Here is a 24,006-nt window from a genome sequence, read left to right on the forward strand (position 1 = left end):
AAGTAGAAAATGCGTAGGTGAGAAGATAGTAGTTCTGATGACCTCCTACCAGCAGTTAAGTCAGATGATTCAAAATGAAATGTCAGCTGCATCTCCTACTTAAAATAACAGGTATGCCTAGTAAATCTGTACAAACTGCAAACATACACATCCTTCATTTCTAATCTGGTATATGTTAGCCCTTCTAACACTTAAGGCCTTCAGAGTAGAAACTGGTTTTGTACAATGAAAGAAAATTAATTCAAGTACACAGCTTCTGCAAAACACATTAAAAATACTCTAACTTAGCTTAATCCAATACAAAGCCCATAATTAACAGAAACTTCAGAATTGCAGAAATCACTGACAAAGGACAAAAGATCAGGGCTCTTTCATATCTCCCATATATCTCTCTCTTCCCCTTGGAAACCTATTGAAACTTGTAATATTTAAACTTATTAAATTAACCTAGACCATATATTTTATGGTCCCTAATACAAATATCAAAGCAGCCCTTTGACACTTGATATTAAATAATCACATTTCTTGACAGAATAGACAATTGTCTTCTATCACCTATTCCCACAGCAATTTTCCAGTATATTCAACTCTGCTCTCTAACTACCCACCTCAGCACAAGGATCTAAGAGGACAATAACACAACCCATTCCAAAGGAATTATGCATATATTAATCAGATAAAAGCAAGAGCAAAAGGCTAGCAGGATAGAGCAATACCACTTATTTCTTTCCATGGTTAATTTTACAACTACAGGATTTTACAAAGTCCTCATCATTTACTTAAGTAGGATAGTACAGTAAGACAGAGAAACTTACTTTTATTCTATAGTCATCAGTATCTACAATGGTTGCTACTCTGATAAATACTGGATTTCTCTTGTCAACCACTTCAAGTTTCATATTTTTCTGAAAGCCATGAGAAGGTTTCTAGAAAAGAAGAACAATACTATGTGAAACAACAAAACCTCAAAGTCTGATGCAGCTATAAAATATATAATAATCCATCAAAAACTTTATGCCTTTATTTTTTTCAAATCTGCCCTCCCTCTACTAGAAATTCAAGCATAAAAACATAATTCAACTAGTGTTATCAATATAGTGAAACAAAGTAACTACTTTGGGATTCCAGGTTCTCCTGGAGTGGACTGGATTCAAGCCATCCAAGGAAATCAATATCTTTGGTTTGAATCAGTTTTTTTTTCCCTAAACCTTTCTTCCTAGAGGTTTTGGCCAACAGTTTCACTACAGTATTTAATAAGGCATTATATACCAGCTGCCTGAAATGTCTATGAAATTGTTTGCAGGAAACATGCTGTGTTTTCTGGTATGTATTTTTGTTTCATGATTCAAACCCTTTTTCAATGAATCAACCCCTTTTTCAGTCTCCTACTGAAAACATAACTAATTCACAGCATAACAGTGACAAACAGGACCAAAGGCCTGGGTTTGTAATACTATTTTGATAAAATTAGTGTCTTTGGTAGGAGTATCAGATTTTGTGTTGTCATCTGTAGTCATGAAAACTGAAGCAAAATTATTTCCATTTTAAAGGAACATATTCACAAGACAAGTGATGAGGTTTATTCTAATTTTATGAATATAATGTATCTGTTGCTCCAGGACTTCGCAGAGTATTGGTGTTTTTCCTTCAGCTGCAGCTTAAGAACTCAATTTTCCCCCATAATACAACACAAAGCACTGTTACTGTCTCAGATATAAACAGATAACTTCCTAATCCTTGCTTGGGGTATTTGGCTGAGAATGTAAGATTGAGAAGCATTACCAAGACAGACACACCTTGGGGTGATAAACTGCAGGTCATGAATAACCTCTGGTAATCTACCGACCTCAGGAACTGCTACAAACCACATTTTGCCTTTTGTAAATCCAGCTCTTAGCAAAGTTGAGAATTGGTGTCCCTAACATGAAAAGGTGAGGCAAACATGCTTCAGTGTGCTGTGAGACAAGGGCTGGGAGCCACTGGCCACCCAGTGTGGCTCCCAACAGCAATCCAAGATGAACAGAGGGATGGAGCAGCTCTTCTGTAAGGAAAGCCTGAGAGAACTGGGTTTGTTCAGCTTGGAAAAGAGATGGCTTAGGGCTGATCTAATTGTAGCCTTCCAGTACCTGAAGGGAGCCTATGAGAAAGATGCCCTTTTTACAAGGGAATGTAGTGACAGGGCACAGGGAAATTATTCCATACTAAAAGAGAGTAGGTTTAGATTAGATATTAGGAAATAATACTTTATTGTGAGGATGGTGGGGCACTTGAACAGGTTGCCTAGAAATGTGGATGTCCAACTGCTTGAAGTGTTCCAGGCCAGGCTGGATGGAGCTCTGAGCAACCTGGTCTAGTGAAAGGTGTCCCTGCCCATAGCAGGGGGATTGGAACCAGATGATATTTAAGGTCCCTTCCAGCTCAAGCCATTGTGTGACTCCTTTCTGCAGTAGTGACCATCACTGAAATCTTAGGGGCTCAAAAAGATGGATCACTGAAAGAAACCAGCAAGTACAAAGATGAAAGAAAAGGATGTTGCCCACAAACACCATAGCTAAGCTGGGGAGCTGCCTGTGGATGCTGCCCACATGCCCTAGCTGCAGAAGAAAAAGTCTGCTAAAGGGCACTGAAAACAAGCCCAAGACAGTGGACTAGATGGACAAGCAGACTAACCTCTTACATTCATTTTTACACTGCATCTACTGCACCATATAAAATGTACAGAAATACAAATCTTCCAAATATGTTACCATGACTCAGTAGCTATCTCATTATTTGTAATAAGTAGGTAGTAATTTTACATAGCAAATTACACTCATTAGTAATACATTTGTAGCATTTAATCCCATTTGTAATAATTAAAATAATACATTAATAGGTATTTATAATAATCTGATTTCTAACAGTGAACTGCAAACTTGCATAAAAATAAACCACCTATATGCAACTAATTAACTGGATGCATTTGGAAACACAGGAACACCATATAAGTATTAAACAAATTAATTACATGAACTTAAAAGCATGAAAGAAATTTAAGCATTTTCTCACCACTTTAAAAGCCCTTGCAGGTGCAGGTAATGAACTGGTTTCTTCCAAATACTTCTCCCAAGAAAAATGCTTAGCGTGTGGATAATCTGTCACAGAAGAAACACAAGCAAAATTAAACAAAGCAGTGCAAAAAAATGAAGTTAATGTCTCATTTACACTTTTATAATACTGTTTTGATTTATACATTGGACTTATAAAATCATTGCAAGAAAGGCTCTTCTAAATTGTCCCTGACAAATTCACCATACAGGTTAAAAGAGTCAACAATCCTCCCATACAAACTACTGAGGAGCTATTGTACGTGGTTGCTTTGGATATGAGAATATTCTGTGATTCCCTTTGCAATACAAATAATGTGGAATGGAAAAATCTGTCCACTTAACTGAGGAAATTAATTCAAGTAATGAACAGTCATTCACTGGTAAACAATCTAATCAGTGATAGCTTTGTGCCATGGTTGAGCACACCTGACTACTTGTTAGTCTTTTAGTGAGCAATTTTTTATTAAGTTTCTGACAAAACACCCTGGACATTATGAATAATCTACAGACATCATCAAAGAAGATGTTGCCTTTCTCAAAAAATGTCAAGCTTATTAACACTCCAGGGAAGAAACACAAAGACAGCTTGGCTGTTAAAGAAAAGGCAGTGCCTGTCCTTCAACTTCACTCTGCACCAGAAGTTAAACTTGAAGTTTAAATAATTAGCATTCATAAGCTAGAAGAGAACAAAACCAATTCCAATTTGTTTTACAAGGGACTCACTGAATAATAGGCTGCAATTAACCTCCTGGCAGACAGACTGCTTATGACTTTTCAAGAGTGCTGGCTATTAGAATTTTTGTCAAAGTCATTTTTAACCAATTAAAACTTTCCATGTTCTCAAACCCCAGATGCCAGTTTCTGCAACAGGGCATTTAGGTCCATCCAGCCATACACAACAGTCCTGAAAAACATCTCAAGTTTCACACCAATGAATACACCTCTTCCTTCTTTATCATCTCTCTCGTAGCATTTTCCTTCATTTCAAAGACCCCTTAAAAGTTTGATTCCTTGATCACATTGAGACAATTTTCTCATCAATCCATTACCTTGCACACTCAGGTCTCATGAAGATGTTTCTCTCATGCAATGATCTCACACCCCCAGAATTTGCTTTGTCAGCATTTTCAGAATGTGAGTCTCACAGTACTTGTCAGCCATTCAGCTGACAAACAGATTACAAACTTGTTTAGATTTCAAGGGATAGCTCTTGAGTAGATGTCTCTTTACTGAATCAGTATATATTTGCATACTTAATGCCACACATCTATTATACTTCTGTTTTCAATATATTAAGTCTTGTAAAAAAAATTTAAAATCAATTTCAATTCCCAAAAAAAAAAAAATTCAGGAGAGGTAAATTGTAAATTTTAATGATGTAAATTTGTAAATTTTAACGATGCTAGCTGACTATAGCCACCTTAAATCTTTCAGACATGTAACAATATACAAACCTGGTGGAGTGATGAGAGTTCTTTTATGTTCTTTACACCATCCAACAGGATGAATATGTGGGCTAGCTGCCTCACACCTGGAGGAAGTGGAGAAAAAAAGGGCCTGAAAAAGCAGCTCTACAGACATCCTAGTATGCTTACAAACCAGGACCTACAAGAGAGACTTAAATTCCAAACAACCCACAACACCTTCAGCTTAAACTGCAAACATAACCTGAAGACACAAACACATCTGACACAGACTTGTTACCACCTATACAAGCATAAGACTTTATTTACAATTTTGCTGAAACATCAAGACAATCAAGTCCTTTACATTAGTGGTAGATTTCTTTTGAGAAGCTATGATGCTGGATCCGAAAAATTCACAGGCAGACACTCTTGGTAGAATCATGTTGGCTAGTTGCAAGAACACCATAATCCCATCAAAGACAGATGGAGTCTTGCAATGCCAAGACCAAAATTTGAAACCAGAAACTTAAAGATCTTGATTTATGTCCATGTTGCCACCTGGAGGCAGAGGAGAAAATCACATATAACTTCAACACATTGCCAATAGCAAGAAAAATTCAAAACTAGATTCTGAGTGGCTTAAATGGAGCTATAAACATGCTACTGTAACCCAGCAGCATATAAGCAAAGTAAGTATGAGAAAAACGCTAAAAAAAAAAAAAATCAAAAAACCAAAAACCCAAACCAAAACAAACAAACAAACAAAAACGACAAAAGCATTTTAGGTCCCAAAGTACTTGAAAGAATTAGAGATCCAAGACTGCAAACTGCTCTTAAGAAACAGATCAAACTCTTTCACTCCAAGGGTTAACAGCTTCCCATATTTTCTGTAAATTGCATCCTATTTTGCACTACTGCTCTGGCCTGTGGCATGCCAAAAGAGCCACAGAAGATCAGCAGAGGCAGGGTGAGCTCTGTGTGCTGGCGTGTGTCTGAAGCAGTGAGAGATTGCTCTCACTAGGTCAGTCACATTGTGCACAGACCAAAGCAGAAGTGAGTGCTGGCTATCAAGTCCTCTTACAAAACAAAAGTGACACACACTGTAAAGAAACTAATCTAAAAGAAGACAAGAGAAAACCCGTTTAAGTCTTCTGTAATAATAAATGATTATATATAGAACTATATATCCTTATTACATATTAGGATATTATTTCATAACATAACACATTTTGCACAATAAAACACAGTGTATATAATATATAATGTATGTATATACTACAAATATTATATTAGTACTCAATATTTTTAGTAAAGGCAAAAAAGTAAGATTGATCTACAGGAAAAGTAAAAAGCTGTCAGACTCTGCTGAGAAACATGTACATTTACATGTTCATTGATACTTACTGATGGTTTTTGAGTTGGCCGAACAACTGACAGTGCTTTTTTAGTGAAAGGCATTGTATTTATGTAGCCAGGATGACTAAGAAACATGCTGCTGACACAAAAGGCCAGCATCACTCTGCATGGCACTGCATTACACTGTTTGCCTCTATTTAGCTGAAAATTCATCTATTATATCCATGTAATACCCATGTAGATCTGCCCTTAAGGACCTCGCTTCTCTTAGGAGCCTACCCCACCTAAGTTGTTCTTTAGTTAAATAAATTCAGTATCACAGTGCACTACCTCTCTCCTCCACTATTTCCTATCCTTAAAGGAGTTTCAGTAGCTGACATTAAATATTTCCAGCTATGCAGCCCCCCTCTCTTCTGGAGAACCCCACCAGCATTTCCATCTCTTCAGTGGCCACGAGCTCAGCGTCCCACTCACTCCAAGGACCCAGCAAGGCCAAAAAAGTGAAGCCTAAGTAAGTTGAAGCAGCTAAGGCCTTCATTCCCCAGGGTGAGATCAAGAAACTAACCTTAAGCAGACAAGCAATACTCTAGACTCAAACACCGTGTCTCCCTCCTGTGTTTTCCAAACACTTCTCAAATATTAATGAGAAAAGACAGAGAGCAACCATGCATGAAGACACATACTTCATATAATAATCACTGAGCAAAACACCAAACCACTCATGATCCAGTTTCTATTTAATCCCTCTCTGAAGTCAATGTCTCCATCATTAGGATGGATAATAACAGGTACTCTCTCCACTTCACCTCAACCCGAGTGACTAATGCAAAATACCAAACAGCATGGGGCTGCTCTCTCTGAGTGTTATAAAATAATTGTTATCTGTATCTACCCAGAAAGTATGAGCATGCTGGAAGTCCAAATTAATTAGGTTCCCTTAATTAATATACTTCTAAAATATGACATGCTGATAACGTGCACTACTTAAAAGGGTGCAGTGAACCATGCATGAGAGAAGAAAAAACTAAAGGTAAATTATGCAGGCACTCCATAGTCCTAAGATTCAAAACACCAGGTCTGCAGATCTGGGACACAAACATACTTTAGGGATTGCAAAAGGAAACACAGCACAGAAAAGATTGTAGACTGGACCCTGGGCTGTATCACATTGCAGTTTTGAACCTTCACTGCATAAAAGAAAAATGAAGGAGTAATTGAAATACATAGAGTAACTTTTTCCTTTTTTTTGTAATCTGAGAAGTATTTTACATGGTGTCTAAAACTTGGTATGGATAAACTTCAACAACAGAAATGCAGACTGGGTGCTCCAGAACATGGTCTAAGAACAAGCACTCCTCTAGCCTTCTACCTAAACAGAGTGAAGCACTAATGATGGAAAATACTGGCCAACATTACATCATTATCTTGCAGCTATATATATACGAAACAATTAGTATTTCTTTGTAATGATGCCAATCAGATAATTCCAAGCAGATAAAACCTACATTAGATAGACTCTGTAATGGCTCTGACAACAGCCAAGGATTTTAACTCAGTTCATGAATAACAACTTTATGTCCTTCTATAATATATAAAGCTATACTGTATGCATTTAATATTTATAGTATCACACCAGGTGCTCTCTAAATCGCTGAAGTTGCCATCAATAAAAGGAAGCAAGGAAGCACGAGCCCTTTTGTGATATTTTAGCGCTGTTAAAACTCAGCACCTGACTCCTAGAAATGTTTTGCCTCCAAAAAATAAGGAAAAAACCAGTGAGTCCTTCATGCTTCCTCTGGCCTCTTCCTTTCTCTTTACAGTAACTCTGAAGAGAAGCTAACAAGAATGTGGGGCAGCACTCCCCTCTTTGATCCTTCTCACACTAGGAGTTTTACATGTATGAGGTATAGTTCTGCACTGAAAAGACATATCTTCTTACTTCCTAAAATGTTTTGAAGTAAAGTTCACAAATGAGGTAAAGTTCACAAACTCTCCCAAGTTAAATTTGGGAACAAGTCCCATGCTCAGGATCACTGTGGTGTTATCAGTATTATACTTAAAATAATCAAGCAGATGTGTAAAAACACTTCTCAGGACAAACCTCCTAAATGCATTCAGTTTGCTTTGATTTCTCAAGCATAGTCTGAACATACATTTTAATAAAACTCTAAAAAGTGAATGCGACTGCACACATTTCTTGCCTTGAAGATTCAAGAAGAAGCAAATGACCAAAGATTGTTGCAATGAAAGATGAATTCCTGGAAGATGCTCTGACATTACAGTGAGCATGGAACACAAAGCAACTGGTGATTCAACAGCATTGCAAAATAGCACTATGAAACATCTACAGACTTTGATTTGTTTTAAAGAAAAACCCAGTCATTACAGATAAGCCTGTGAGCAGCTTCTGCAACTGCAGTGGACTGGGAAAAAGAAAGATCCCTGTTCCAGCAAGATCAGATCATACAGTCCATCTTCACCTACTGATTTCACACAGCCTTTTAGCTTCTAACAGTTAATTTAACAATAGAAAGTAGAGATCAGTAAAAGTCACGTACAATTTTAAGCAAAACTATTATGCTTTGATGTGTATTATTTAATGGACATGTCTCTAGTTTGGAAGAACAACAATAGACTAAGCCTCAAGAGCTGTCAACTGGAATGTTAAAGGCTATGCTGACCTTTCACAATCAATTTGCCACATCCCACAGCTTTCTATTTCCTTTGTTCCAAAACAGAAGGCAGATCATCCAGTTCACATGCTTCATAAAACACGATGATCCATGAATTGTGAGGATGCTTACTAGGCCAAAAAAGGTTACCAACACTAGCAGGAGCTGAAGGATTCTGCACCTCCAAACCAACCTACCCCTGGACCACAGCAGAGCACCAACACCACCTTCTGCTGAGCAGCAGAGACGTGACAAATGCATGCTAGACTAAATAAAACAAGATTACAATGCACACACAATTCATGTCACTAGTGAACCATTCTTTCTGTTGTGTGAGAACATGCAGACAGAAAAAGAAATCTAACATCCATACTGGAAGCTGAAGCTAATCCAGAAAGCTGAAGTGGAGCCAAAAGCAGCAGAGTGCATCAGCTGAACCTTTAAGAGAGGGACAGAACAAGTGACAGCTTCCTAAGTTGTGGACATCTTAACTACAGAAAAAAACATCAAAGCAGGGAAGAGCTACATGATGTAAATGGGCAGGAACTCGTTCTGCAATAAGGAAAACCGAGGGCAGCTGACAACACGATTCCCTGGTGTGTGCACCACTTTGCCTGAAAGGAACACGTGGAAGGTTCAGTAGTCTTGAACTCACAGCAGGAGGGCACATCCCAGTGGGGGAGACACACATGGAAGACAACTTAATATTCTTCAACTGATCACTTTCACCTGTGCTGCTAATTTTTCCCAAAAATCTGTTTCACATATACAGTTCATCCCAACTAGATCAAGAGAAATGGATGATAATGGTTGCTGCTGAAGAAGTTAATACTCAGTTATTTCAGCAAAATATTTTCTTAAATAGGTCTCCACCTGGTGCTCTGGACAGATTTTTTTAATTAAATGGTCAGCATTGTCTTTACAATAAGTATATGTGTTATAATAATTTTCTATTTTGAAATTATTTCTCATTTTCCCTTTTGAGAAACAAACCTTTTAATATTTTGACATTCACTTTATTAAGTGTAGATACAGTCTGTAATGAAAATGTTATCTATCAAAAACTACTCACACACATGCCCCATACACCCATAAATAATAATGTGCTCTCAAGAATGCTACTTATAGGAGTTCTTGATTGTGACATGTCAGTCATTCAACAGAGAAAAAAAAAGAAATAAAAACATAAAAACTATCCTGCAGCCCCATCTAGTGCATAATTGAGAATACTTCATCATTGACAAGTTTTAAGTACAATTTTAGGTCAGGGCTTCTCAAAATGTAATCCAGGAGGTTATGGCATGCATCCAGAGGTGGTATAGCACTACCATAAAATATTATCATATATTCTATTTAAAGTCTGATAAGAAAGCTGCACAGTGATTCACAAGAAACTTAGGGTCAGATAATGGTTCATGATGCATTTAAATAGTTAAACACATGCACTGTGTTTAACTAAACAATCTTAAAGAATCATGCTTCTTTAAGATTGTTTTATCTTCTTTTTGATGTAATATTACCCCTCCAAAAAGACAGCTCCTTTCAAGGAGAGAGTGGAGCAAAGTTAATGATCTCAAAATTAAACAAGCAGAGTGCAGCTTTTAAGGATTTGGCTGCTAGGAAAGTAGTAAATACTCATGGACAACAGGGCTGGGGTCTTAGTCTCATGACAAAGTCCAGTCTGTTCCAAAAGTCATACAGATCAAAAAATGATTCCAAAAATCAAAAGCTATTTTATTTTCACAGCAGGCTTCAGAAATCATTTTTCTGTGCAAGACAGACAGGAACAGAGCAGTGAGCAGCACAGGGGCCACTATATTTTAACACACTCCTGGTAAGCTGATGCCAAAATCTGCCTGCACAACTTTCTGTGCAGGGGAAGTTCAGAGCAAGCCAAGGATGAATGAGGGTACCCAGAGCCCTCTGATGCAGCAAGTCTGGCATGCAGTATGTGCAGCACAGCCATTGCACCACTTCTCCTGTGGGCAAACAGCAACAAGCTGGCACAGCTTCACCTCTTTCATGAGCTCTGGCTGTGTCCCCATTTGGTCACAAAAAAATTAGGAAGATGAGGCAACATCGATCTGTGTGTAAGCAAAATGGAGGAATATAGGATGGACCTGTAGTTAATTCATAGTTCTGACATACCAAAAGATTCCCAATTCCATTTCCAGATTCAGACAATGGTAAGAAAACTGAGAAGTCACACTGAACGAGAATGCCTTCAGCTTTCAGCTTTCAGCAGTATTATGTTTCATCAAAAGAGATGGAACAGATGGAAAGGACCTGGAGGCTTATGTTGTATTGGTCAAACTTCTTCTTCATTAAGTAAAATCTTGAATTTGACAATTTTGTTCACTTTTGTTCCATCTAAAAGCCACTATCGAAGGAAAATTTAATAGGATTTATAATACACTGAAAGTAGCAAGACCATGCATTAAAGAGCTGCTGTAATGACTAATTCCAGCCAGGATACTTACTTTCAACCAAAAATGTATTTTCTAATGCTAAGAAAGAAAGTAAGGAAGACTATCTTCAGGCTGAAAGCCTAGAGCCTAAAAACCCTTAAAACCCTTAGGCAATCGTAATGGGTTTCTGTTGCCTGAAGTCAGTAATATTAGTCAACTCTCTTTTAGGTATACAAAAACAGGAAAGGTTTTTTTTAACCTCAGTGAGAAAGTTCAGTCTACTCCAAATAAAACATAAAATGAATACAGAGAAAAAAGGTACTTGTTTGAAAATAACCAATATAGACAAAGCAAGTCATTTCACCTTCATTATTATTCTGAGATTGAAACTTACATGCAGGCACAAGGAAACTGTGAGGTTCAGTTCTGGGTAATCTCAAAAAACCTTTTTGTTTTTAGTTAGAGACAGCAGTTGGTAGACATGAAATGCATGCACCTAAGATATTTTAAGGCCCTTACAAACCTGATATCTAAAATTAAAAATGTGAGTGGGATGCATTCAGGTTACATTTTCAGGATCTCTTTTGGTCAGACATCCACTGCTATTTTCATTTGCTGCTCTTTTCTCTCATTTTCTTTCTTTCTTTCTTTCTTTACTATTCTCAATGCAATACTGAGAGGTAGACCACATTACTGAAAATTTAATTTCCATGTACAGTACTTCCAGGAGCATCTTCTTGCTGCTTCCAGAAAGTATTTCAAAATTTCACCAAAAGAACAAAACTTAAGCTTGACCTCAGTGTAAACACAGCTCCAATGATTTCTGAAAACCTACAGAAAAACCTTTCTGTAAGCTTTCCACTTCAATTTTTCTTCATCCTTTAGAAGGGTTTTATGTCATGTATTCTACATATAAAATTCAGAAAAAACACTTCAGGATAATATAACTAAGACTATAAATGTAAAGCTTGGTTATGTACTTGAAAACTGCTTCTCCTTCATCTGAAAAGACCAGTGGACAAAGTTCCTGTAGACACTGGAATATTACAAGTTTGAAATTCAGTATATGTCTGCTATATAGACTGCAGTATTTTAGAAAGATTCCTATGCTACCTCTGAACAAACCATGGGTTATATTGCACTGTGTTTTCCCTAAAAGCTTTCCTTAACTGCCATTTTAATTATTAATTAATGCCCTAGCTATTATTAGTGAACAGTCAAATGCTAAGATATACAGACTAAGTTTCCCCATTCCCAGGTTTCCTGATGCTTTGTAGAGAAAATGTATGGTTTGTGTTACTTCTTTGTGGAAATAACTGCTAATCTTTCTGGTCTTTCACTCATATGGTCTATTACCTTGATATTTAGTTCTTGACTTTACTTAGCTGACTGTTCACTACTGCTTCAATAATTCAGTTCTACTTCAGTTTATTTGTCACACTGGCCACAAAATTATTATTTCAAGAGATGGACTCACAAGGATTAGAAGTTACTTTTATAGTTTTGTGACATTCTCATTGACGTAGTGCCAAAGTAGTCATCAAATACAGATGAAGAAGTTTTTCTTCATTTATTTTATAGGCTCAGCTATACAATTAAGCTGCCACTGCCAAACCCCGGCCAGAAAGGGGATCCATAACAATGCTCTTCACCTGTTGTACAGTAACTTACTCTCCAAAGAATGTAAACTAAACTATATCGCTCCAAATGATCTGTCAAATGAAGATCCAAGTGCAAATACAAACCTGCACTATAACAGCCTAAATCTTCTTCACTATCTTTATGCTCCTAGTACATCCTGCTCCATCCACTGACTTTCCTAAAGATACACACAGCCCCTCCACCATAAAACATGCAGAAAGGTCACCTCTAACACAGGTCAGGATAGCAGGATCTCATTTTCCACTGGAATATATAACACAGAGGACTAAAACCAGATTTTGTCACTATCCTGATGCTTTATAGAACATGACTACATGTTTCATGACTACAGTTTCAACATAAGTGGATCAAGAACCCTATGAACACATGGAGCCCCTTGTTCAATTTACAAGTAAAACTAACTCCAAGTACACTCAGTCTCATTATCATGGTGTCTATTCTCCACTGAAGAGATCAACCTCAGAGATAATATGTAACTGAAATCAATCCACAGCTCGGGATGCAGCAGCACACATGAACACTCGTTTAGCACAACCTTGGCATTTTTTACGGGCAACTTGACACAGGAAAATTAATTCCTCCCGTCAGCCACTGAGACCTACTTTGGTGGCCATACTTAAAAATCCAGCAAAAGTTGGAATGGTAACTGTATCACCAGTCTGGAAAGTATCACAGAAAACAGCGCTTAAAGTGAACACATTTCTGATACATCTCACTAGGATACAAAACAAAAACATCATACCAGTAGTCATAACTCTCATCCCAGTTGTCAAAATGAACCAGAAAACGATTGTCCACCATGTCTGTTACCGTGGCAACACAAATGAAAGTCGGGTTCTTCTTGTCTACAGCTTCCAGCTTCATCCCCACTCGAAACCCCGACGGAATCACTGTCTACATAGAGGAAGACATTTAACTGAAGATAAATACTATAAATCCAGAAATATCCCCATTGTCCACAATCAATATATTCATGCCATTTCCAAATTTCCCAATTAACTGTCCCAACAGAGTGGCAGCAGCCTAATTAGCTGACATCAGAGATGCTCAAACACAAAGACTTCTGGTTAATGAAAGAAAAAGTCTTAAACATGCTGCTAAAATGAAATGCGTTCGTTTTCGCTGTCTTAGATACTCTCTCTGAAAGACCATTCTTGTTCCACAACATTATGGTGCAAGACACAGTACAAACAACAAATCTTTAATTTAAGAATGCATCAGAAGTTTAAACAGATCAGTAGAAGAGTAATGAACTGAAACTGCAGAGGTTAGCTGCGCCATGGAGAATGTTAGAATGTTATTCATTTTGCTGTAAACACTTTTGTTTTAATTTCAGACTCAAGTCTGCCATCACTGAAATGTGCTATGAGTCTCTACCACACACAAGCATGCTCACAACTACACCATTAGTAACAAGGGAGTACTTACTGCATTCTGGTTTTCAAACAGTGATTTAGGAGCAGCTTGAGCCTTGCATGCCTTTAAGTAGGAGGGCCAGCTGAATTCTTCTTCCTTATATCCTAAATGAGAGTTGTAAAAGAAGGGCAAGAAATTATGGGCATGAGTCACACATCAGTAAGAGACCAATTTTATACTTTTATCTTCTTCCACTTGAACGAACATCTCCAAGAAGCACAGGCTGAAAGTCACCTCTTTGTCTCTCACGAAGAAAACCTCATCTTGCCACCACCTGTCTGCCTCACAGACACCACCTAACTTCCTTTGTTGGTCTCACTGACACACACACAGCCAACAAGTGTTCTCCAGCTGCTTTTCAGCCTGTTGCTTTTACTTCAAAATCAGAAAAAGACCTACAGATCCCAAAGTTCTTCCCACTATGCCAGTCAGTCCAAGATAAAAAAAAATATCCCTCCTCCTCCAGACTTCACCATATTACATCATCAGGCTTTCACTAACACAGCATCATCACTACTAGCTTTAAAACAACCCCCCTAGGTTATATCAAAACAGTTGCTTACACTACCAATGCCTCAGGACCCCTTCTCAATTTACTATATAAACTGTCCCCCACATGGACATTATATATTTTTTATTCTGTGAATACAATACTTGAAAAGAAATCTGTATTTCTGTTAATGTTTAGGGAAAAAAAATACAAAAATTCATAATATATGGAACAGCATAAAATAATCTTCCAAGTAAAATTTGTAGTTCTAATCTATAAAAAAAAAATGCTAGGAGCTGGAAGCAAATAGATTTCCTCCTTCATTTTTCTGTCATGTAACAGTTGCAGAAACATCTCTTTTAGTCAGTATGTTACAACCCAGTAAAGTAAGACCAAAACCACAGCAGATTTCAGTGAGTGACTGCCTTTACTGAAATGTGTCACCTCTTTGAAGTATTACTCAAACATGCCAGGGACAACTGTTTTGATTAACCTTCTCATATTATAACCTTCTCATACTCTCATATTATCCCAGGAACCGCAAATTTAAAAGCCTTCACCTCCTCTGCATAGGGCTTTATCACTTTTCATTTTCTTATCCTCCAATTGTCTGTTGTCTTGATAGACTACAGCTGTAGATCATTTGAAACCATTTTAAAAGCAATACAGTATTTAGGCTTTTCATTTTTGTTTTGTAATTCTAGAGACTACTCAAACCTAAGTCCAAGCTCACAGCAGACAATAAAAAACTCCCACTTACTGCATGAGTGAAGGGATCAGTTATTGAACTAGGACAAAGCCCACGGAAAAAAAAATTGGTTTTATTAGACTGTGAAACTGTTTCTGGGAAGTGTGGGTCTTCCTGTCACCAAATGAGAAAGATGAGTTAGGAGCTTAAGATCTCTCTCTCATAAGAAGACCGAAGGTCAATTTGATTTATTCACTGCAAATATAGATCAGTCAATGCAATTTTTGCATGCATATATATACATGTACGTCCATTCTCTTGCTGCAGATTTTGCCTGTGTGAGATAAAAAAGTGGCCTCTTCTACACAAAATGAATAGTGTCCTGACCACCATCTTTTTTTAATTTCTGTGAAATTTAGTTTGATTTTGCCTCTTAGCTCTCCTACACCTGCTGGAAGCCCAGCAGCAACTGCCTGTTGCCTCTTCTGTTGTGGGGGTGGGAGACATCCCATCAGAAGACCTGTCCTGCCCAGCAGCACTAAGAGTTACCCACCCTTTCCATTTTAATGAACATGGATAGAAATACATTTCAGAAAATATCTAGAATAATATTCTTCCTGTCTCATGTCCCTCACTCCCCACCCCTTGCCCCACCAAGTCAGACCAGCAGGTTCCAAATTGCTTAGGGTTTATGTCATGAAGGTCATAAAATTGTATTTTAGCTGGAAAATTAAAGGCTATTAACACAAACCCTTGAGTTCTGCTCTGGGGTGCTATTTTATACAAATACTGTGTCCTATGCCATAACTCTCATTGGCTTTAGCATCTGTAAAATTTGCAATGGGCACTACAGAAATCATTATTGAAATGTCATAACACAGCAAAATACAACCAATCTGTCCAATCCAATTGAAACAGAACCTACAACTGGCATATTATCCTTCCCCTTGGAAAAGCAGAACCCCACAAAGTTCTTCCAGGGGCAATCATTCATGGTAAACAAAAGCTTTCTAAACCAGGCGTGTAAGATGTAAAAGGTGACAAATCCTTGTCATGGATATAAAACTTACTAACCACACTGTAATAACATCAAGAAGGCTGTAACTGGGAACTACCCATTTGCTATGTACAAGTTATTACATCAGCAAAGGCCAACCTTCTAAGAAATTCTTATTTATGTTCAAGAAATTGCTATTTCTACACAGGCAGTTATGCAGAATCGTGTCCCAAGGCAAGCAGCATCCTGTAGCCAGAGTAGAGCTTGCAGAGCACTCAGTAGAGCAGTTCATGCCTCTCAAGGCTCACACAAAGAAATGCCATCCTCTCACACACTGGCAGGCCCCCTGCCCCTACACTTCCAGGGGCTTTACTGTCAGTTTCCCATGTCTGAGCCCTTACATCTACAGTTTTATAATTGTCTGCAAGCACAGCCTCTTGAATCTGTGCACTCCTCATTTTCCAGCCCTTCTAAATCACACTGTACTGCCCTCATTGTGTATGCCAAAATGGCACATTCATTTATTTCTCACTTTTCAGACTTCAGGACTTGCTCCCTTCATCCCCACATATTCCCTCCATATTCCAAAAGGACCACATTTATGTATTTTTCATAGTACAGTTCAGTACAGATGCCCTCCAATTGCCAAAAGAAGTAACACAATGTGAAGTGGAAGTAAATTATGCAAGAAAATTATACACATTTCAATACCTGCGTACCATTTACATAATCCATGTACAAATTACACTTTCAGGCTTGCAGTCTTACCTTTTTTTCCTCCCTATTGATCTGTTCATTCCTCTTTTTGTCTCTATTTCAGACTTAATCTTCGTGGGAATAGCACAGTCTTTATTAGTCTGTACCAGCATTTGTACAATAACAGTGATCACGATGCAGCAGCAAAAATGTCCTAAGACTAAAGGATCCTCAGCTGCCTGTGAGACCTCAGTTTAAGCGTATAATATGTCACCAGTACGCTGCCATTTTCCTTGCTTAAATAAGCTGGGGTCTAGGCTTGCTGCTCAGTTTTGGTTTTTTTTTTTTTGTCCTAATGCCTTATGGATGACTCTTATGGCCCATTTTGTTTTCTTTGTTTCTCTGAATTTCCACTGAACAAAAGGGGCATGCTTTCGAACTTGAAATTTTAGGCAAGATATGTATTTAATTTGCCATTTTCAAATACTCTTGACTAAACAAACTAAAACATTTCTGCCAAAAAAAAAATTACAGCATTACACAGGTACTCTCAATCTCAGAACTATGTAAGACAGACATTTAAACTAAGCAATACCTTTAGGTGGATGAAGCTTGTGACCTGTTTTCTCACACCATCCAACAGGATGAATGTCTGAAGAATCAGCATTCACCCAGAAATCGTAACAATCTGGGTATCCATCAAAATGTAGTCTTATTCTGTAGCCACAAACCTAAAAGCAAGAATTGACAACATACAACACTAAAACCTCTGCCCTACACATAACCACTTCCATTCAATATTATGTATAATAACTGTATGTTTTCAGTCAGCTTTTTACTTCTGCCCAATCCAGCACTGGATGAATAAATTCATTTGATAAAAAGGAGAGAATTAAAAGGCAAAGCCATTCTGAGTGCCTCCTCTTCTGGCCAAAAGAATTTAACTAAAAGCTGGCTACTGCCAGTAGTGCTCAAAAACTTGACAATGGTTCAACCCAGCATCAAAGTAGAGCATAAGCCCTACAGAAGAGCGTGAATACATCTGATACTACCAAGGACAAAGGGCAGATAATGAGGTTCTCAAGCTATCCTGATTAACTGATATGCAAGGGAGCAGTGAACAATAAGTATGTTCAAAAGGCTCTCCAGAGAGATACTGAAAACTGTTTAAGTAAAGATGAGAAGTCAGTGGAGGTATTCCCCAGAACTTCATTATTCCATGAAGTAATAAGTCAACCACTGAGAGGAGGAGAAAAACAGGACACAATACTGTCTCTGTACAGAAGTTCTCCACATCTCCCTGAGTGCCAAATGCCATAAATTTACTGCAGCCATCAGTGAAAATCTCAACATCAACCCTATTTTATATTTAATTTGTACTCTGACATAACTTCCAGTTTCCCCATTTTAATTCACAAATGAAATACAAAAACCCATTAAAACTATCCAAAAATAAAGTAAGGTGTGTTTAAAAGATATTCAAAATATGCCTGAAAGGCAGGTTCTCTATTGAAAGCAAAGAAGCTGTTCATCAGAAAAACTATTTCATGAACCACAGCAAAAAGAAAAACTGGGTTTATATTTAATGTTGTTGCCAATTCAGGCAGTTTCTGTGGCCATCTGCATGAAACAGTTGTAGCACAATAGCAACATGAGAAACTTTTAGGTATTTGTATCAGTAAATGGAGCAACTGCAAATACTATCAAACTTCTATAAAACTGCTGTGTATCAGTTGTCATGTTTGTCTTCTATTTATTTTTCCTTTTAAATACAAACTACAGGATTACAGATAAAACCACAGATTATCCACCTAGTCTAATACTGTTTTCTGTAGCTGTATATGTTAAATATATGTATTGCTGCATTGACACTGGATATATTCTTTATATGCCTATCAGGCAGAAATAATGCAGCATTATTAATTTAAAAACCATCTTCCTACATATAGTTTCTGTTTGCCTGTTAGGTAAGAGTGAGGGTTTTCAGCTGCTGCTGTTTCATTTCAGTCTCTACTATAACCCAGCACTGTGGCTGCTTGCTTACCTCAGCCACTGTGAGAACACAGTAGATCGACTGGTGCTCAGGATCCACACCCTCCAGCTTCATCCCTACCTTGAATCCGTTCTTGTTGTATGGGAAAGACTGATACTGCAATGGAAAAGAACAGTTTCAATACTTCTGAGAGTATACCAGAGAAAGGTACAATATCTTTATAAGGAATAGAACAATCATTATTTTTTATCCACGTTTCTGAAGGAACTAATAAATCACTTGAATTTCCGTGTTTTCAAAATCGTGGAGAGGAAAAGAGAAATTGATGATTGTTTGAAAAACACAATGACTTGAGAGTACGTAAGAAAATTAGGAAGACTTAGCAAGAGAGTCAAGGGAAAGATGACACCATTTGTCTTCAACTTTTTTCACTAATTGACAGTAAAAGATCTTAGCAATTTGATTATTTAATTTTCATCCTGTACAGTGAAGCATTCCTATAATAATCACAGCAATGACTTTGTTTTGCCTTTTCAGTTCCACATCTCAGACCATGAAAGATGAACTGAAAGGCAGAAATATTAAACACTGTTTGTATGTAGAGATGGCCTATTTGCTGTCCTTTATATGCTGAGTCCACACTATGTAGTCTTCCAGGAGAATTTCTATATCACATGACTACCTTTACATCACATTACAATGAACCCAGAAGAATATCTGTCAAAAAACAGAAAGTGAAAATGAGGCCAAGCAGGATGGATCAACCACCTTTTCAACCAGCAGGCATCATCAACCCTCTGTTAAAGAGAACAGAAGGTAGCAGATATTCAGGTTAAATTTGAGGAAAGATCAGAAAAAATAAGTAACCAAAACTGAAGACAGCTTTCCACATCACAGTCAGTTTTATGTTACAGAAAAAAACACAGGAAAAACATCTTAAATGTTCCCTTTTCCTTCTGTTTCTGTCTAGGAGACACATGCTCCCAAGTCAGCTGCAGTACACTGCAGCCAAAGGGAAGAGAAGGGTACCAAGGGAAATACTCAGAGAGGTATCACCTACTTGGAAGAAGGGGAAACCTTGTGAGACACAGCTTAGAAATCACTCTAAGGGCTAAGGAAATGGCAAGGACACTCCATCATCCTGACCATTCCTAACTAAGGGTATGAAACACCCACTTCTGAAATGGTAAAATGAAAAGAAAAAAAGAGTAATTCTCAAAATCCAAACAGAAATCAAGGATTCATGATTGGTTGTGATGTTTGATTTGGGCTTTTTTTTTAACCTATCTGTTTATGTGGCTTGCTTGTTCATCTGTAAAATGGAGAAAAACTACCTGGCCAATTCTGAGTGTTATTAAGAATTCTCTTTTTGCTACAGGCTTTAAATACTGCACACTAAATCAAGCATTACCCAGGGGCTAAAACTTTGAAAGAAAATACTAAATTAAGATGCACTGAATGAGAAAGGTACAATGTGGAGGAAACATTGCTTAACTCCAGACTTTAGCACCATGTGCACTGCCCTGCAAAGCCTTTGTACTGCATTTCATGGACCTTCAGACAGGCAGAGCAATGCTTTGTAAATCTACCTTCCCACCAGGGCACTCTTTAGATTGTTTGCTTGCTAATTTTTGAACCAGTACATAGCACTATGTTCACAACTGAAGATAGTCAGGGGACTGTTGTTCTTGCACCTACAAATCTATGGATTCTGTAAACCTAAATCCCAGTTCTTCACTTTTCTCGCTCAATAGCAACTAAACCACCAATTAAAGACCAGCATCACATGGCATGTGTAAGCTGAAAACTAATTCCCTCAGAGAAGATTTAATAGCTGAAGTATGAAGCATACAGAAAGAAATGGATGCAAGGAACAGAAAAGTAAGAACAGAATTATCAAAAAAAAAAAAAAGTAACATAGAGCAGGAGTACAGCAGCTGGGACATGTTCACATGTTTCACCAGGTTTTACAAGGGAAGATAACAGCACAGAAATCTTGTGGATTTGGACACACTCTCTTCCAAGCAAGAGAGGTGGCACTAATGAAAGCACTGAAATGACAAAGCATAGCAGGCAAAGGACAAGCAGGACATGATGATGTGACATCCAATCAGATGACAGGCAAAAGGAGAACAAGACAAAGTAGTATCTGATGTAGTAACAAAATATAATGTCAGCAGAAGCTGAAGAAAAGACAGGTCATATAATCAAAGCAACAAGACAAAAGATGACCTTTGTACCACCTTTCTAAACATATTTAAGGAAAATTATATGGCATGAAAAAGTGTGGGTATGCATCACATTTTTTAGCTTCAGAGACTAGAAAGAATGGCTAGAACAGCAGATTTTGGAAGAGCACCTGCTTTCTGCAGTCTGCTTTGACAGCATTCATCTACAACAACAGAATTCTCTGAACAAACAGAGAGAGATAATTGCTTTCATAATTGCTGACAGATACAGCATTATTTACATCCTGCAGGTTTTTCCAAGAAAAGAATAAAATCTTCAAATTATTTTTGTTTATTGATTTCCTAGGAATTTCATGATCTTAGGTGGTTGACTGACTTAATTTCAAAGGTCATACCTCCTTAAAAAGCTTAGTAGGCACTGCAATGGCCCTTTCTTCCTCCAGATAGGATGCCCAACACCATGCTTGCCTTCCTTTAGAGGGTACAGCTATAAAGAAGTATAAAACAAGGAAATAATTCTGTAACTGTTAATATTTCAAGGAAAAAAAATCCACAACACAACTTCAGAATATTCTTGAATTTACATTTTATGAAATTTACTCATGATGTTGTTCAAACCTTATTTCAGACAAAGAAGTTCTGTAGGCTGAAAGGCACCAGGAACATGAAGGTTCCTGGTTTGTCCAGAAACATTTCCAGCAGTTCAAACCTTGATTAGTAACAAGAAAAAGCTCCTTCAGGTGACAAAAACAACTTAAAAAGTCTTGCTCCAACGCGTTTTTCCTTATTGCTCCTAAGAAGCATTGAGATATACAATTTGCAAATGTGTAAAAAGATGAGCTCAAATCCCACAATAGCTTAGTATTTTAGGGGTTTCTTTTCCCCCCATGTCCTTCTTTAATTGGAAAGCACTTTCAAGTGGATACTGCTCATAGTAAGTTTTTTTAATCAGGGTTGAAAGACCCTATTCTTCAACAGTATTCAGGCTGTTTCTCACCTACTCCATCACTTTGTAGTTTGATGGTTTTGGGTAGAAAGGCAGAGATTTAATAGTATTTTCTGTAAGTCTTCAGAACTGTCACCAGTGCTTTATTCCCCTCAGGATGTCATTAGCATATGACAGAAACCTCCAGCTTCAGGTTTGTTCACACAGTATGAACACTTGCACAGTAACTGCAATATTGCTTACAGTCCATCTTAATAATGGCTACAGTCACACAGTTTTCAGGCCTCGAAAATAAGGCACTACCTGCACTAGCAATAGCCAGGAACTTCAAGAACAGCTGGGCTGGAGGCTGGCCATGCAAGTATCTACTTTCATACACCTCTATTCTGCTCTACCGATCTCCACCTAAAATGCCTCCTCTGCACAGGCAGCTTAGCATTTCAGACCATAAGCTCACACTGTCAGAAGGATTCATCACAGTCCACACTGTGATTCCAGCTTGATCCAGACTGTGGGCTACTAACAGGAAAAATAAATCCTTTAAGTAACAGTCCGGCTTAGCATTTTTATGATTAAAACATGAACCATAACAATAGTAATGCCAAACTCTCCTGAAGAAAGCTTACAATAATGTAACCGATAATAAATTTCAGAGTGATAGTAATTGCTCAACACTATTAGACCACATTAATTTTATTTGGGATTTACCTTGTTTTCATCTATTCCATTAAAGAAATTAATTGTGCTTGGTTCTGAAAACAAATTGGTCTTTGATACTAGTTTATACTTTTATACTGATGTTTTCCCAAATAAAAATTTAAAAAAAAAACCTAACAGAAGAAGTTTCTAAATCATTCTGTCAGTGATTTCCACAAAGCTTTGTGCTTGTGTCTCACACGCTTCTTATCTCTTCAGCCTTAGAAACAACTGTAGAAACACTTCAGGAGTGATTCCATCTTGGGAGGGGGATCTTTCATAACATGTATTGTTGCATCTTCAACCAGTAGTTCATCTGCCTGGTGTACATCAGAGCTAACTGGAGTGCTGTGTTGATTAGTGGCCTGGCAACCTCTGTTAATGTCTCCCCATCTACCATAAGAAGCACTCTGGAGGGCAAGATGTAGGTCTGTGGTTGGTGTACCACTGAGGTATAATAGCAGCTGATTCTCCCATTCTTCCTAAAACTATCTATCATACAAATAGCTTGCAAGAACAGCGCTCATTTAAAATATGTTTTATTATGTTGCTTGATGCAGTATATGTCCCCTTGGATTGATTATAGCAATTATTCCTAAACAGTTCCATAAACGTGTCTATTTCCAGCACATAATGAAGATGCAAAATTGATCCCCAAGGAAAGAAAAGTAAACTTTCACTTCTGCTTGATACATGTCTTTCAGCATCTGGGAACTCAATGGAGCTGATTCCTTCTAATACTGGCACTATTTAGAGGGATGAAAAGAAAAAACTTAAAATGCACATCAGTTGCATTTACACTCACCAGATCCTCCCCTATGCTGCCTAAAAATTTAATTGCTGTAAATAACACTGTCACTGTCTTTTTACAGTAATGAAAAAATTCAATAGGGAATATAAGTTTTGTGAAACAATGCTGACAATTCACAATCAGATATGGCTATTACCTGAAGAATTGATGGTTGAGATTTTTATTTCATCATATAACTTACTTTGTTTCAAAACTGTTATCTCCCCTTTTCTTTTTCTCCTGGCTCTCTGCGAGACTCTCAAGATCCTTCCTTCAGGTTTGTCCTCCTAAATTAGAAAAAAATCCAAAAAAACCTCATTAGCTTAGAAGTCTAGTATGATAAAAGTTGAGATACTGAAGTTTAAACTGTGACTTCATTTAAATGGCTATTGACCCAGCTCTCTCCTACGTCAAACAAACGTGCAGAGTCTAATAGAAGCAAAGTGAGCCATCAGTGACAAATCCCAGCAAACACAGAGAAAATGGGAGGCAGAAGGACTCTCACCACTTGG

At 37.6% G+C, this 24,006-nt stretch overlaps 1 protein-coding gene across 7 annotated transcripts in view; it reads right to left on the reverse strand.

The window, feature by feature from the left end:
- L3MBTL3 (L3MBTL histone methyl-lysine binding protein 3) overlaps positions 1–24,006 on the reverse strand; it is a 78,297-nt gene that overhangs the window by 26,847 nt on the left and 27,444 nt on the right. For all 7 annotated transcript variants that reach the window (XM_059842115.1, XM_059842117.1, XM_059842120.1 and 4 more), the window contains exons 6-14: positions 23,697–23,781; positions 21,458–21,549; positions 18,925–19,029; positions 17,476–17,611; positions 14,022–14,113; positions 13,336–13,487; positions 4,544–4,620; positions 3,049–3,134; positions 816–926 (exon numbers count right to left, since the gene is read on the reverse strand). In XM_059842115.1, the coding sequence (XP_059698098.1) occupies positions 816–926; positions 3,049–3,134; positions 4,544–4,620; positions 13,336–13,487; positions 14,022–14,113; positions 17,476–17,611; positions 18,925–19,029; positions 21,458–21,549; positions 23,697–23,781 (936 nt within the window). The remainder of the gene's footprint in view (positions 1–815; positions 927–3,048; positions 3,135–4,543; positions 4,621–13,335; positions 13,488–14,021; positions 14,114–17,475; positions 17,612–18,924; positions 19,030–21,457; positions 21,550–23,696; positions 23,782–24,006) is intronic.

Source organism: Haemorhous mexicanus, chromosome 3, assembly GCF_027477595.1.
Source record: "Haemorhous mexicanus isolate bHaeMex1 chromosome 3, bHaeMex1.pri, whole genome shotgun sequence".
NCBI classification, from domain to species: domain Eukaryota; kingdom Metazoa; phylum Chordata; class Aves; order Passeriformes; family Fringillidae; genus Haemorhous; species Haemorhous mexicanus.